Source organism: Moschus berezovskii, chromosome 7 (assembly GCF_049115385.1).
Source record: "Moschus berezovskii isolate FMDL1 chromosome 7, NW_MosBer_1.0, whole genome shotgun sequence".
In the NCBI taxonomy this organism is placed as follows: Eukaryota; Metazoa; Chordata; class Mammalia; order Artiodactyla; family Moschidae; genus Moschus; species Moschus berezovskii.
In genome coordinates this window covers 44,723,015-44,740,371 of record NC_142466.1, presented here as the reverse complement: position 1 = coordinate 44,740,371, position 17,357 = coordinate 44,723,015, and the positions used below count along the sequence as shown (strand labels likewise).

The window sequence follows — 17,357 nt, the reverse complement described above, 5'->3', positions numbered from 1 at the left end:
TTGAAAATGAAGTCAACACTAATTGTGTATTTGGTCATATACTTAGTATGGAATAATTAGTGTTACTGGGCAGTTGAGCAGAGAAGTGCCCTTACTCTTTCATATCAACTCTAGTTTCTGCCTGGAAAACATGATCTCCTGGATCTAGTTCCCCAACTGACAACCGAGTTGACATTTTTCTTTAGCAAAGAGCTCTGAAGTAGCTTTGTAGATTGGAGCCATTGATTTTTAGATCTTATTGGCTTATGGCCTTGAGAGGTCATGGGAACACTCCTGCACCCTGTGATGTGTTTTATGCTTTTTTTATTTTTTCATTTCACGGACTACTGTCAAGATCACGTGGTGAGAGGCTGTCTTTGATCCTCACACATAGTAAAAACAGTGAAAAAGAAAGAAAAGGAAGACTGTGTTCTTGTTAGAGACCATGGCTCTGTGTAGCCAAGTGTCTGCTTGTGCCATTGCTCCTCTGCAGTGAGGTGTCTCTGGAAGCTGCTGACCAGACCACACTCTCACATTCGAGCTAACACGTTTGAGTTCAGAATCACCTTCTGCCTCCAAGGGAGTCAGATTATTCTGAACAGCTGCAAACTTAAACCTTGGCTCACAAAGGCCAGAGTGGTAATAATTATTTTACTTTAACCAAACAGAACAGCACATTGGAGGAAATCAATTTTCTTGACAGCATAGTTATGATGTGGAGGCTTTCCTGTTAGGGACTGCTTATAGGCTAAAAAAGTCAACAGTCTTTTTTGTCCCCTCTCCTGTTGATTCTTCTCCCGTTTGCTCAATAAAGAGCGTCCCTCCCTACCAACCCCCCTAGCCCCTGGTAATGCAGAGAAAGAAAGAGAAGTCTACATAGCTTATTGTAACTGGAACTATATTCATAAATAGCTTCTTGATTGAGAACAAATGCCTCATTAATCTTAAGTGCTTCAACCAGAGAGCACAAGTAAAGTCAAGAAGAATAATGACTGACATTATGGGGAGCATAGCATACTGTACTTCACACCATGATGTGCATGCCCTGAGGTCACTGGGCTGCATGGTGCATCTCCTTAGCAATGAGAAAAGAGATCCTCGGGAAGCATGGAGCGGGAAAAATGCCTTGCATGCATTTCTCATGAATGGCAAAAACCAGCCCAGTGACAGGATGAAGGAATCGTGTATTCTGCTATTTGTTACTGAAGGTCATGGTGGGAAGAAAGAATAAACCAGCTGGATTTTTACTTGAAAGCCAAGTGTTGTATAATTTTAAGTACTTTGCTCAGGATCCTGGAAATACTATTATGTAAACACCGTGAAGTTCCATGTAGATTACTTTGGCCAGTCTTAAATTATCGGAGTACTTCTTCCTAACATTGAACCATTGTGTGCCTGGTCTTCTATCAGATAGGTGCTCTGCACACTTCAAGGTAATTTTTACACTGAGGTAAGGAATGGCATCAGAAAGAAAAAAGGTGGAAGGGATGTCATTTGAAACGTAGAGTATGATTTCTTGTTCTTCCATAATTGTCCTTTTGTACAAATGGCTATATGCTTGTATTTTAATAGCTAAGATGTAGTGAGATCCCTGTCCCCTGCCAGCATGTCTACATCCTAATCCCTGGATCCTGTATGTTACACTGCATGAAAAGGGAATTATGGTAGCAGATGGCATTAAGGTTGCTGAGCAACTGACTTTACCATAGGGATATTATTCAGTTTACCTGGGTGCATGCAGTGTAGGCAGAAGGGTCCTATAAGTGAGGAGGAAGGGGACAGAAAAGGGCAGAGTGATGTGATGTGAGACGTGCTTGGCCTGCTCTGGCTGGCTTTGGAGGTGGAAGAGGAGGGCCAAGGACTAGGCACACAGGCTCCCCTTAAAGCCAGAGAAGGCAAAGAATGGATTCTCCCCGAGAGCTTCCAGACGGGAGTGACCTGGCTGACACCTTCATTTTAGCCCAGTAAGACCCATTCTGGAATTCTGACCTCCTGAACTTTGTGTTGTTTTAAGTCATTTCATTTGAGGTAATTTGTTATTGCAGTAATAGAGAACTAAAGGACGTATAATAGACAACCCTTTGAAAAACTCTTAACTGTTCGACATTCCACTCGGTACGTTGTATTTTCAGTGTCAGCTTTCCCTGACTACCTTCTGTGTCTCTAGCCCACACCCTCTGGTTCCGGCCTCCAGCGAGCCTTTCATCTCCCTGTGACACGTGATTCAGTGAAGCTCCCAGCTTTTCGCAGTCTCTCCCTCCCTTCTTGTCGTTACTTCCACTTAAGCTGCTGTGATTTTTTGCACATACTCTCAGCTCCCTTGCCACTCTCTGACTTTGTTACTCTACCTTGGTATAACTCAACCCTGGTAAATCCAACTCTACTCTGTACCCGCACCCCATAACTGAATGGCTGTGGAGAAACACCCAATACTCAGATTTCTCTTGCTTTCAGTTGTAATTGGAGGTAGGTCTTCCCTGGTGTGGATAATTCATGTTGCATTCTCATCATCCATTCTCTCTACCCATCTCTTGGCTGACTGGTTCATTTCTTCATATTTCTCCCATCCTCACCCTTACCTCAAGAGAAATGGGAAGACAGCAGTAGAGACCTTAAGGTTTCAACCTGCTTCATATCTATAATATCTCTGCTTCTCTCTAACACCATCCCCTCTTTTATACACAGGATCATAATTCCACTGATTCATCCCTTTCTCACCCACATCTCTTCTGCAGATGATTCTCATTATCATCCACACAAGCTCTTATTTCTTCCATCTTCAACTAAACCAAAAAACCCTCTCTTTCTTCCTACTCAGTTCAGTTCAGTTCAGTTGCTCAGTCGTGTCCGACTCTTTGCGACCCCATGAATCACAGCACGCCAGGCCTCGCTGTCCATCACCAACTCCCAGAGTTCACTCAAACTCATGTCCACCAAGTCGGTGATGCCATCCAGCCATCTCATTCTCTGTCGTCCCTTTCTCCTCCTGCCCCCAATCCCTCCCAGCATCAGAGTCTTTTCCAGTGAGTCAACTCATCACATGAGGTGGCCAAAGTATTGGAGTTTCAGCTTTAGCATCAGTCCTTCCAGTGAACACCCAGGATTCATCTCCTTTAGAATGGACTGGTTGGATCTCCTTGCAGTCCAAGGGACTCTCAAGAGTCTTCTTCAGTACCACAGTTCAAAAGCATCAATTCTTCGACGATCAGCTTTCTTCACAGTCCAACTCTCACATCCATACATGACCATGGGAAAAACCATAGCCTTGACTAGACGGACCTTGGTTGGCAAAGTAATGTCTCTGCTTTTTAATATGCTATCTAGGTTGGTCATAACTTTCCTTTCAAGGAGTAAGCGTCTATTAGTTTCATGGCTGCAATCAGCATCCGCAGTGATTTTGGAGCCCCCAAAAATAAAGTCTGACACTGTTTCCACTGTTTCCCCATCTATTTCCCATGAAGTGATGGGACCAGATGCCATGATCTTCGTTTTCTGTGAGCTTCAAGCCAACTTTTTCACTCTCTTCTTTCACTTTCATTAAGAGGCTTTTGAGTCCCTCTTCACTTTCTGCCATAAGGGTGGTGTCATCTGCATATCTGAGGTTATTGATATTTCTCTCGGCAATCTTGATTCCAGCTTGTGCTTCTTCCAGCCCAGAGTTCCTCATGATGTACTCTGCATATAAGTTAAATAAACAGGGTGATATTATACAGCCTTGATGTACTCCTTTTCCTATTTGGAACCAGTCTGTTGTTTCATGTCCAGTTTTAACTGTTGTTTCCTGAGTATAGGTTACTCAAGAGGCAGGTCAGGTGGTCTGGTATTCCCATCTCTTTCAGAGTTTTCTACAGTTTATTGTGATCCACACAGGGCTTTGGCATAGTCAATAAAGCAGAAATTGATGTTTTTCTGGAACTCTTGCTTTTTCCATGATCCAGCGCAAGTTGGCAATTTGATCTCTGGTTCCTCTGCCTTTTCTAAAAGCAGCTTGAATATCTGGAAGTTCACTGTTCATGTATTGCTGAAGCCTGGCTTGGAGAATTTTGAACATGACTTTACTAGCATGTGAGATGAGTGCAATGGTGTGGTAGTTTGAGCATTCTTTGGCATTGCCTTTATTTGGGATTGGAATGAAGACTGGCCTTTTCCAGTCCTGTGGCCACTGCTGAGTTTTCCAAATTTGCTGGCATATTGAGTGCAGCACTTTCACAGCATCATCTTTCAGGATTTGAAATAGCTCAACTGGAATTCCATCACCTCCACTAGCTTTGTTCATAGTGATGTTTTCTAAGGCCCACTTGACTTCACATTCCAGGATGTCTGGTTCTAGGTGAGTGATCACACCATCGTGATTATCTGGGTCGTGAAGATCTTTTTTGTACTCTATCCTATTTCTCCATGCCTCTGTAAATGTAGTAAAACTCCTAAAAGGCTTATCTTTATTCACTCTCTCCAATTCTTCTCCCCCACTTCTTTCTTATATTTATTTCAGTCATAGATTTTGCCCTGTGTTTCCTTCGACACTTGTGTTGACCACTGCTTCCTGTTCGAAACAGTCTTCAGTTGACCTGTAGGATCCTGCCCTCCTGCTTTTCCTCTTCACTGGTCACTTCCTCTCACTCCTCAGAGTTCAAAATGTGGGCTCCTTTCCACACTAATCCCTCTGGTCATCTCAGCCCATTTCATAGCTTTAACAGTTGTAAACAGCATCTAGTCGTTGGTGGCTTGGACATTTCTATGTTCAGCTCAGTCTCATCTACATGGCCAACTTTATGATAGCATCTCCTGTCACATGTCCACCAGCTCAGATTCACCCTTCTTGAACTGAATTCCAGATCTTCTTCTGTACCCTTCCTTATTTCCAGGCCTTCTAGCTGCTGAGGCCAAAAACTTTAGAGTTAGACTTGATGCTTTCTTTTTCTCATACTCCACATCTGTCTGACAGTAAATCCTATCTTGTCTACTTTTAAAATGAATCTTGAATCCTGGTCACTTAGTCACCTCAGCTGACATAATGAAACTTAATCTACTCATTAACCCTTTCCTGGGTATGGTGGTAATCTGCTAGCCTCTCTTCTCACTTCTACCCTTGAACCACTATTGTCTACTTTCAACACAGTAATTGGGATTTAGCATGTAAGTTAACATTTAACAGTTAACATGTAAGTCAGGTTATGTCCTTGGTGTACTCAGACTGTCCAGTGGCTTCGAGCCTTTTTTCAAGGCCTGTGAAGCTTTATGAAGGGCTTCCTCGGTGGTGCAGTGGTAAAGAATTCGACTGCTGGTGCAGAAGATGCAAGAGATGCAGGTTCAGTCCCCGAGTCAGAAAGACCCCCTGGTTGAGGAAATGACAACCTGCTTCACTATTTTTGCCTGGAAAATTCCATGGACAGAGAAGCCCGGCAGGGTATAGTCCATGGGATCACAGAGTCAGATATGAATGAGCAACTGAGCACCATGTAGCTTTATCAGATTTTCTTCCTGTTACTTACTGATGACCTTTCCTATTAGAAAAGGCCATCTGCTGCCAACACCTTTCCCTAGAGAACTCCATGGCCCACTCTCATGATGCTTAACATCCTCTACCATATAGATAATCTACTGATTTAGTGTGTCTGCTCTTCCAGCCAGAGTGTATCTTTCATAGCTTTTGCACAGTGTTTAGGACATAACCTGGTGATTAACCAATATTTGTTGATTATGTTTTCACTTATAATACAAATTAGGTGTGAGCCTGATTTAGGGGCTAAGTAAGTTAGGGAACTCACTTGCTTGCATAAAATTGATTGGAGCCTATGAAATTTCCTTTCAGAAGATTTCTGCAAGAAAGTTTTTCATTCATTCATTTCCCTAATCACTCAGAATTCATGCCAGCCCTGTCCTAACATGAGATTCCAACCTCTCTCCAACCCTGATAAATGAGCCCCATCTTCAGAAATGATTCTTCCATGTTTTGTTGATCAGCATTTTGTAAGCTAGTTTTCTGTTAATGTGATTAATTACTCTTTGTTTTCCCAGCTTAGACAGCCCTATTTTATGGTTTTGCACTTCTGTTATGAACATGTCAGATAAATAAAGTTGTGGGGAGATACTTCAATCTTGTAATTTTTCTATAGCACTGAAAATTGGCTTTAGTGTCACTTATGGATATGTCAGCTAAAATGAGAGTTCCTTACAAGGCAGCTTGAGAATGTTTGTATTGGCATTTTTTAACTGATGTTTTATAGAAGAGCCATTGGAACATGATTTCCCTCTAGGACAAATAATGAACAACTGTGGTAGTCATATTCTAACAGTGCCCTTCCCACCACTGTTGGTAATGTTGTGTCAGCACTTTGATTACAAACACTCTTTTTCATGGTTTAATAACTGAGCTGTACAAAAACCACTCCATGTTGTAAATTGATACACTCTCTGTTCATCTCAGCGGTGATTTTTTTATGAAACCAAAATTTAAAAGTACCTTGGTATTGCTTGCCTAGAAAATCCCATGGATGGAGGAGCCTGGTAGGCTGCAGTCCGTGGGGTCGCTAAGGGTCGGACACGACTGAGCGACTTCACTTTCGCTTTTCACTTTCACACATTGGAGAAGGAAATGGCAACCCACTCCAGTGTTCTTGCTTGGAGAATCCCAGGGACGGGGGAGCCTGGTGGGCTTCCGTCTATGGGGTCACACAGAGTCGGACACAACTGAAGTGACTTAGCAGCAGCAGCATTGCTAAAAGGGGATTTTGTGAATGGTATTAGGTAGGGAAAAGGATCTAAGCAGGAAAGGTGCAACATCAGAATATGATCTGACGTTATACTCTTTCATCCAGCTGCTCTGGGGTGGGGTACACAACAGAATAGCTCTTTCATTGCTGTACTTGGGAGGCAGGAGGAGCAGCCACTATTGGAGTAATCATTTTTTAACAGAAATTTCAGCATTTTTTGGTTTTGTTTTAGGAAACATTAGTTGACTAGCAATATATCTAGCAATTAGATTGCTAGCAATTGACTAGCAATATATCAATAATAGTCATTTTACAATGGGTGTTATTGTTCCTAGAAAAGACATGCTCATAACCATTAGATAAAACGGGCTGGCAATGAGCATTCACTGTGGAGTTGTATTTATTTATTTTGTTCTGCAAGGCTAAACAATGTTAGTATCTTTTCAGGTTAGGTTGGGAGGAAGTTTGGTTACACTAAAAGACTAGTAGAAATCATAGATGCCCGTTTGAAATATTCATTTAAGTAAAAAAAAAAAGTAGGGGATTTTAAATTACACATATTTGATGGAAAAAGTTTTAATTTCTTTGTGTATCTGTGGGTTTTCTTTTTTCTTTTTAATGTAAAAATAGTGAGTATTGTTAGGAAAGTTTCCCATTCCCATCACTCTCAAATTCTCAAATCTCATTGTTAATAGAAAATTATTCATACTGTTTTGTCCTTCAGCCTTTCAGATATTTTCTGTGCATAAACTAATATTGTATTTTGTTGTTCTTGACAGACCCAAATGGTGTCACAGTTTATTTAATATCTTAGTGTTTTCATTTAATATTACATTGTATAATTTTAAATAATTGTTGGATTTGCCATATGTTGTTCATCACTTTTAAATTTTAAACCTGAAGCTAATTAAAAAATTCAGACATTACAAATAAATCTAAGTATCTGACCATTCCAGCTCCTCCCAGAGGTAACTGTTTTCTCTGTTATGAACAGAAATGAAATAATAGTCATTGTACATTCCTACTTCTGCATAGATATAAATGTTTACCTAAGGTAGATTCCAAGAAGGTAGCTTGCTTGTCATAATTTATGTGCATTTAAAATTTTGATTGATAATGCCAAATTATTGTCCAAAGCCACTGTTACAACTCACATACCCCCAAAAATATAGATTTCCTGATTTAAAAATCTGAGACTAATGCTCATTATTTCATTTTTTATTTCCTTTATTCTTGAAATTGTGTATCTTTTGTGTATTTATTAGCAATGAAGATTCTTTGAATCTTTTGCCTGTTTTTCAGAAGTGTAGATTTTTAAAAATTATTTTTTGGATTATAATCTTTGTTTTATATTGGAAATTTTAAAATTGTTTTATGTTAATTTATTTAGTATTTTATCCTTTAGAATTTTAAAACTTTGATACAGTCAAAATTTATCTCTTCTAACTGCCTTTTGTTTTTTGTTTTTTTTTTTTCAAAAACAATTTTAGGAATCTTTACTTAAAAACAACCTTATCTTAAAATGGAGTAACTTTGGTTTTACGAGCAGCAAGCAAAGTACAGAAGCAAAAATGCATTACAGGAGCATTAAGTTCTACATTAGGTCACAGCGTCTAATCTGAAATTACACCCATAATATCATTTTTCCGGATATCTGGGAAATAGTTATTTCCCAGGATGTCTGAACCATAGCTACTCTATTTTGACTTTTAATTGTAAAAAAAAAAATTTTTTTAATAGCCAAAGCAGATTTCACCATTAATGACGTCAGTGTTTTTCTAGGTATGAGAAGATGCAAGAATTGGAACTCATAAAACCTTTTTCTGAAAAGATCTAACTATCTGAAGGCCTGTTCTGCCAGTTTTTTTTTTCAGAGCACAGAGTGCCTCATTCCTGATTTTCACCCTGAACTTCTTTCAGGGGGTGTTGAAAGTCAGCAGCTTGCAATGGTCATGATGTAATCTTTGTAGAGGCAGCTGGCAAGTACCAACTTCCAGTCAGCAGGGTCCCTTCTTAGCCACATATATGACCATGTGACACCATTTCATGGCCATTGTGTCCCGCGGTGCTGGGAAGGCTCATTCCCAGGTCTAGGGAACTGATGGGCCACTCAGTGTTATAAAATTGGACCAGGCCTTGCAAGTAGCAAAAGTCTCTGGACCACTGTCTTACTAGCCTCCTGGTCCAGGAAAATATTTCCTCTTGTTGCTTTTTCCCATACCCAGAGTCACATTATTACAATTATTGATCTCATATGGAACTGTCAGTTCAGCATTATATCACAGGCTCAGTGAAACAAGTGACATAGAAAATAATATAGCCATAGCTAGCAGTTATTAGTAAAATAAGAATTATAAGTCAAGAACTTTCATTAGATAAAGCCTGGTATACCCCAAGTCACCTGACTTCATTCGTTAAATGATTATAGTCTGGTATTAATCTCCTGGTTGTACATTATGGAGCATCCGACCTTTATCTGAAGATTGGTTACTGAGATAAGCCTTAGAAACTAACCTAGAGTGTCCTTTTTAATAATTAAATCTTTTAGCAGTATCACGTAACAAGGAACTGTCTCAGCAGTGAGTCTTAGTAAACACTCAGTTCAGTTCAGTCGCTCAGTCGTGTCCGACTCTTTGCGACCCCATGAATCACAGCACGCCAGGCCTCCCTGTCCATCACCAACTCCCGGAGTTCACTCAAACCCATGTCCATTGAGTCGGTGATGCCATCCAGGCATCTCATTCTCTGTCGTCCCCGTCTCCTCCCACCCCCAATTCTTCCCAGCATCAGACTCTTTTCCAGTGAGTCAACTCGACGCATGAGGTGGCCAAAGTATTGGAGTTTCAGCTTCAGCATCAGCCCTTCCAATGAACACCCAGGATTGATCTCCTTTAGAATGGACTGGTTGGATCTCCTTGCAGTCCAAGGGAGTCTTAAGAGTCTTCTCCAGCACCACAGTTCAAAAACATCAATTCTTCGGCGATCAGCTTTCTTCACAGTCCAACTCTCACATCCATACATGACCACGGGAAAAACCATAGCCTCGACTAGACAGACCTTGGTTGGCAAAGTAATGTCTCTGCTGTTTAATATTCTATCTAGGTTGGTCATAACTTTCCTTCCAAGGAGTAAGCGTCTTTTAATTTCATGGCTGCAATCAGCATCTGCAGTGATTTTGGAGCCCAAAAAAATAAAGTCTGACACTGTCTCCACTGTTTTTCCATCTATTTCCCATGAAGTGATGGGACCAGATGCCATGATCTTTGTTTTCTGAATGTTGAGCTTCAAGCCAACCTTTTCACTCTCCTCTTTCACTTTTATTAAGAGGCTTTTGAGTTCCTCTTCACTTTCTGCCATAAGGGTGGGGTCATCTGCATATCTAAGGTTATTGATATTTCTCCCAGCAATCTTGATTCCAGCTTGTGCTTCTTTCAGTAAACACTAGATATTAACAAAACTAGAAACTTAATTTAACAATTTACAAAACTTAATATTCCGTGATTTTTCATTATGGAGGCCCTGTAGCCAGGGAGGCTTTAACCCATCAAATAAAAAATGAGGTTTGTCAGGGAACTGGGAAAAGCCAAGCAGCCGTCTTGGATTTCCCATAGCCCTGACTCTGATTTCTAGCTATTGTTTTTAATTTTCCAATTTAGAAGCAGACTGTTGCCATGGTTTAAGGACATTTGGATGGCCCAAGTCTAACAGTTTTTGTATAAGCAGAATGAACTTTTACATGTCTACAAACCCGACAATTGGATTAATTTCTAAAACTAGCATAGGATCAGGCCTATGCTAGAGAAGCATTTGATTTATATGCAGAGGGCTAAGAAGTCAAGAAAACATTATAAATGATCATACGAATCAGGTCCAGCATCTTGGGCAAGCTGTCTACCTCTGATGTCGTCTTCTCATCCTGGTGTAGTGTAGTTTCTTCTGAAAAAAGCCCTTCCATCCAGGTTGGAGACAGTCCTTTAAATTATGTCCTTTTTTTTTTTTGTCATATGTGGAACGAATCACCAGTTCAGGGTCGATGCATGTTACAGGATGCTCGGGGCTGGAGTGCGGGGATGACCCAGAGGGAGGATAAAGGGAGGAGGGAGGTGGGAGGGGGGTTCAGGAGGGGGAACTCATGTACACCCGGGGCGGATTCATGTCAATGTATGGCAAAACCAACCAATATAATATTGTAAAATAATTAGCCTCCAATAAAAAAAATAAAGTTTGAGACTCCATAAAAGTCTCAGCAAAAAAAAAAAAAAGGGTCTATGGTTATATAAATAATCAGGTCAAGTTTATTGAGAACATCTATTTTTTAAACAAATCTTAATTTAGTTATATTTGGTAAAAATGAGGGTGATTTTAGGGAGAAAAGGATGTTTCAATAAATGTTAAATCCCAGTTTGTTAATGGCGGTCTACCAATGGAGGTAGTAAGACTCATTTCTTGGATAGTTCCTTGCTGTTATGTGATATTAATGTAAAATTTAATTGAATTCTTAAAGAACACCCTAAGTTTGTTTCTGAAAACTAGTTCTTTGAAAGGCCCCTGGAATATGGCTTTGCACTAGAGAATGTTTTCCATCAGGTACTTGAGCTGAGTTTGTGATGGATTCAAGTGGATGTCCACAGGGCAGCTTTTGCTACTGTGAACCTTTAATAATCACCAGGGAAATTTCAAATCAGTGTGTAGAGACTTCCCAGACAAATAAAACCAATGAACATTTCTGTTATTTTCTTTCTTTTTTTTTGCTCCCTATTAAGAGTTCTATAGATATGTTGATCCTCTGCAGTAGTTTTGGTATTATTCTCAGAAAAATAAATGCTGCAGAGTTTGACACCCCATTATTATTATTAAGTTAGAGGGATCTAATCTTCACAGGCTTGGGCAAAGCTGTCAAAATCATTTAAAGGAGATCACCTGGTAGAATAGATAAAGAAATTTTATATAGACAGCTTGAAGAAAAAAAAAAACCCACCAAATAACCTGTAACTATTAAAAAAAAATACTAATGCAGTAAACTGGGAGTACAAGCTTGAGGTTGAAAGTAAAAAAGTTGCTTAGATGTTTAGTTAAAAATTCTCTGTCAACAGAAGTCATTGCATTACTTTTTGGCCATGTTTTCTTATGGAGTTTTTCATAAAATTGTAATGAGAAGTGATAAGTATATCTTTATTATGTAAAGGGAGTCATCTTGGAGTGAAAAGTATATGCCAATCTAAGACACATAAAAATGCCAAAAATAGAGGGCTTTCCCTGGTAGTTCAGTGGTAAAGAATCCACCTCCCAATTCAGGTGACACGGGTTCGATCCCTGGTCCAGGAAGATCCCACATGACACAGAGCAGTTAAGCCCATGTGACACGACTGTTGAGCCTGTGTGCTGGAGCCCAGTAGTCGCAACTACTGAGCCCATGTGCAGTAACTACTGAAGCCAGCATGCCCTAGACCCGTGTTCCGCAACAAGAGAAGCCACAGCAATGAGAAGCCCATGCACCACAACTAGAGAGTAGCCTTAGCTCGCCACAATAAAGACTCAGTGCAGCCAAAAATAAATAGATAAATACAGTTATTTTTTAAAAATGCCAAAATATAATGTGGGGAAGATAAAGGAATACATTTTATGGCCCTGTTTTCTGTTTTTCTGGAAAGCCTGCATGTATCAGAATAATTTTTCCAACACTATTTGCCCACAGAAAGACCCAAGTGACACTTTTGTGAAGAGTGTTCTTATAAAGAAAGTGAAAGTGAAATCGCTCAGTCATGTCCAACTCTTTGCAACCCCGTGGACTGTAGCCCACCAGGCTCCTGCGTCCATGGGATTCTCCAGGCAAGAATACTGGAGTGGGGTGCCATTGTCTTCTCCAGGGGATCTTCCCGCTTATCCGTATATTAGAACAGAGCCTGCCACTATGCTGTTTTTTAGCCATCCTGTGTACAGGAATAGATTCCCAGAACTCAAGGGAACCGAGTTGTATGTGTGCACCTCTGTTGTAAAAGTCTAGTACCTGCCTCTCCACACACAGGTTCAGGAACCTGTGTCACAGGTTCCCCCGCCAATGGCGTTCTTGATGCTAGGATAATGACAATTCCCTCCAGAAGATATACACACCCAGAACACTTTTGGATGTCTCTCACCTTCCCATCTCTCTTTTTCCCCTCCTTTCTTGAACTGTTAAGAGATAGTCCTTCATGAAGTTCCTGTTTCAATTTTAAAATAAAAAACTAGACTGTATGGGGATATTTAGATAAATAGTGCTGACTTTTATTACATGGCTCTAATAATTGTGTGACATTTGTTTCTGCCCTAGGAGTGCTGTCTCTGCAATTTGAGAGGGGGTGCTCTTAAGGAAACTAAGAACAATAAGTAAGTAGTGTGTTAGTGGTGTGGAATTTCATCATGTCCTTCACCTCTCTTTAGTGTTGAACCTCTGGGTTTATAGTGTGCTTTGCCTCTCGTTGTTGCACACATTTGTTCCACAGCTTTGTTTTTATTAATAATTTAAAATGTTTGATTTTTTAAAAATTATTTTTAATTGGAGGATAATTGCTTTACAATGTTGTGTTGGTTTCTGCCATAAAACAGCGTAAATCAACCGTAAGTATACATATGTCCCCTTCTCCTTGAACATCCCTCCCACCCTGTTCCACAGCTCTTGCTGTTCAGGCGCAAGGTGGAGATTTTGTACATGTTTCCAGAAACCATTACTGACAGCACATTCACCTCCACTGGGTGAAGGTGTTCTCGGTCTGCTTCTGTTCTGTCTTTGACGTCATAAGGAGTAACCCCTCTTTCACTAACAGAGCTTGAAGACAGCCTGTATTCTCGTGCCATTGGAATTCTTGTTTTTAATTTGATGAATGCTGTTGTGATAAAAGCAGAATATTCCTGAAAACAATGAAATCTGTTATCTTCAGATAAAAATCAATTATAATCATGGTATTAGAACAAAACCATTTACTTTTAACACCAATAAATTAACAAGAAAGTATATATTCTAAAATAGAAACACAGGGAGAAAAGATTTATTTTACATTTTAAAGGGGACAGTTGGAAAGTATGAAGAGACTCATAAGTGAACAAAAAATATGGGTAATGTTTCTGTGGCAGCAGCTGAAATGTATTTTTGCATGAATTTTATCTTTATGACCCAATTTAATCATTTAAGATGGAGCCAAAGCAAATTTAGGTTCCTACAAATTAGAAACTTGTAGAAGTGATTTAGGTATAGGTTGTGTGATGACACTTGGGAGCCACATCCAGCCCCAAGATATGTTTTATTTGACTGACACCATTTTATGAATTTAATTCAGATTTTAAAAGTTGAGAGTTATATAAAAATCCAGAGTTTCATCTTTACTTGATAAATGACTGTGCATCTTTGTATGACAATAACCAGATAGGATGAGAACGTGGCCTAAAGAGAGTAGGCATTCTCTAGGTTGCCATGATTTGCCAATGTGTGTTCATTTGGTTTCATCCTGCCTGGCCCCATGGACACTGGAGTTGAGACTCCTGGACTAATATAATGTCATGTCATGTAATCATGTGCATGCACACATGTTTCTGACTGATTATAAGGGAGAATAAAGGCATTTCTCATTTCTGTGTTGGTAAAGTTTAAGAGACTGTGTGTTTGCTCGATTTTGGATGTTCATCTCTTAGTTAATGTGATTGACACTATGCTAAAACCTACTGACTGGTTCTGGGACTGTTACATGAGTGGTGCAGACTGCCAGATGATTTAGACAGTTCCTGTAAAGATGGAGGCAATCAGGCCCTCTCTTCCTTCCCTTGGACTAGGACAAAAAGAAGTAATGTATCCTATAAATTATAGTGTTTATTTAGATATAAACGAGTGCCCTGTTGAGGTTCATACTTATTCTCTCTCCTGGTGATCTTTAAAGGCAGGATGGAGTCTTATGTTATTTGAGTGAAATAACATGCTTTGACTTAAAAATAAGTTGACAAATTTGATGATTCTTTCAAAATCTCTTTAAACCTCCAGTCTTTATGTTTGTTTGAGGCATAAGATTTATGAGAAACTTAATAGTGTTAATGAGGACGTTGTCATTTTTCTGGAGTGATTCAGAATTTGAAAGGAGATACACAAGGTTTTTGAGTAACCTCCAGGAGTTGTTGATAGGCAGGGAAGCCTGGCGTGCTGCAATCCATGGGGTTGCAAAGAGTTGGACGTGAGTGAGCAACTGAACTGAACTGAGCACAAGGGTTTTAGTAGGGAACAAGTTAAATTTCATTTCACCTTATCTCTTGGTTCCTTTGATTATAGTAAGATTGCAATAAGAAACAATTTAATGAAGGACTTAATCTGTATTAATTCTTCTAGAGAATTTTTGCTATTTGTTCCGGTTTGCTTCATGACATCAGAATTGTGTAAAACAATTATATGGTATACTTATTTCATTTTCATACCTTTTATTAATTGAACTAATCTTTTGCCACATATTAATTATCTTAATTATATTAAACACCTCTATAATTCAGTGTCAAGTGAAATAGCAGACATGCGTCTCAGTATTTTTCAGGTCATATGTAGAAACATATAAACACAATGATAGTATTCTTTGGTCTTCAGCTAGTTCTCCCTGTCACCGTGGTGGGCAGGTGTGGCACTGAACCTATCCAGGGATCATCCAATAGCTTTAAAATTCAGAGAGTCTGTTTGTGATGGACATAGACGCTCTGGGCTTTCTTTCTCATCTGTGTGTTTCCCATGCATGTGAATTGTCACCTCCTGGTGGAAGTACAGGCTGTTAAGTTTAGGGAACATTTGTTTACATTTCTGTCTCGTTTCCTGTAGGTGGGCCCATGTCATGTGCGCCGTTGCAGTCCCAGAAGTCCGGTTTACTAATGTCCTAGAAAGGACACAGATAGATGTAGGCAGAATACCTTTACAGAGGTTAAAATTGGTGAGTGCCAATACTTTTTTTTTTTCCTCATAAATTAGTGTTAATTTCAAGTTCTGAATATTTCTATTCATGCACATACTTTTTTTTAGTTTCATTGAATTATTCTACATTTTTTATCCTTTTAGCCTAAATTACTGATCTGTACGTATTCTTTTTCTGTTGTAAGTATGCATATAGCTTTCTATGACTTATGTCTTCAGTGAGGCAAAGGAATACTGCATTTCATGAATTAATGTGACTTTTCAATCTCAAGGCTATCAGTGAAGTTTGTTAGTAACTGACCCAAACTATCCAAATATCTCTGTTTGAATTGCTTAGTCTTTCTGTCTCTTGTCTGTCTGTGTTTGGCCTTGACTTAGAAAAATGAGTCTAACTTGATTTCAAAAAGACTTGCAGAGAAACTTTGATTATTCCCGAGGGATTTTCTCACCAATAGATAAAGTTCATTTAAATTGCCCAACTCTCTGGCTGGTTCGGAGAAGGCAATGACACCCGACTCCAGTACTCTTGCCTGGAGAATCCCATGGACGGGGGAGCCTGGTGGGCTGCCGTCTATGGGGTCGCAGAGTCGGACATGACTGAAGCAACTTAGCAGCAGCAGCTGGCTGGTTATCTTCTCGTTGTTTCTCTTTGTTAGATTGTTTTTGTTTTGTTTTTTTCTTTTTTCATGGAAAAGGCCTTTAATGTCCTCAACACTAAAGTTATTTTGGAGTTCAGTTAAATTGTGAGCCAACAGATTAAATATTTAATTTCCTAAAGGTAAATTGCATGACTTTAAAATACAGGGAGGCCTGGCGGGCTGTGATTGATGGGGTCGCAAAGGGTCGGACATGACTGAGCGACTGAACTGAACTGGAAATACTGAAGCGTGTCTTACAATTGGACTTAGTACCCTACAGCTTCTTTAGTCCTTGTTATTTCTAACTGGGGCTCCTTCCACTGTTTCAGACACTGAGCTGTAACTCTCTCCCTGAGTGTTTCTTTCTTTGTTACTAGTAGTGTCTCCCCAACTGGGTAGCAGGGTGTTTTGTTTCTGGACTTCTGTCTCAGGAACTTAGAACCTATTCTGCTGTCTTTCAGTGAACCCTGTTATTTCCCACTATAGCTCCATTAAGAATTTCATATAGCTAGAAAATATGTGGCCCTTTCTATGCCCAGTGATTGCTTTTGGCAGATATGAGATCATCTGCCAACATGATCCGAGTGTGGTAATGGAAGTTTTGAGAATGAGATGGAAATAACTGGGGCATTTAAATGGCCCTTCAAAATTCATGGTGACTATCAGAAGAGAGTAAGGTTGTTCAGTCATGAACTTCCAAAGGAAAATGTTTGCAACCTTATATCTTGATCCCAGTTTAAAAAGAAAAACTAACCTTGATCTGAGAGAGAGGCAGAAGTAGTGTCTCCTGTGACTGTTCCGACTACTGTGTTTCTGCTTGATTTCAAGAAATCTCGTACGTAGCCTTTATTTTGTCCTTTCTTTTGTCTTACTGTGCTGATACTTTGTTTATAAGTGCAGTTTGAGTGCAAAAATTTTAACACCCCAAAGGTTGAAAAATTGGTACGGAAAAGAGAAAAAATACAATAAATCCTTTATCACATTACATTTTATGTGCAAGCTGCTTTTCATCTATTGCTTTTTACTTATATAAACTTGTTTTCCATTATTCAATTGATACGTATTCTGTCTGTGGATATTGTTTGAGTCTTTATGATTAGGACAGAATGCATTAGC

At 39.5% G+C, this 17,357-nt stretch overlaps 1 protein-coding gene across 5 annotated transcripts in view; it reads left to right on the top strand.

Moving 5' to 3' along the window:
- Positions 1–17,357, top strand: part of KDM4C (lysine demethylase 4C) — a 415,025-nt gene that overhangs the window by 269,093 nt on the left and 128,575 nt on the right. For all 5 annotated transcript variants that reach the window (XM_055428240.2, XM_055428241.2, XM_055428238.2 and 2 more), the window contains 2 exons: positions 13,003–13,058; positions 15,514–15,622. In XM_055428240.2, the coding sequence (XP_055284215.2) occupies positions 13,003–13,058; positions 15,514–15,622 (165 nt within the window). The remainder of the gene's footprint in view (positions 1–13,002; positions 13,059–15,513; positions 15,623–17,357) is intronic.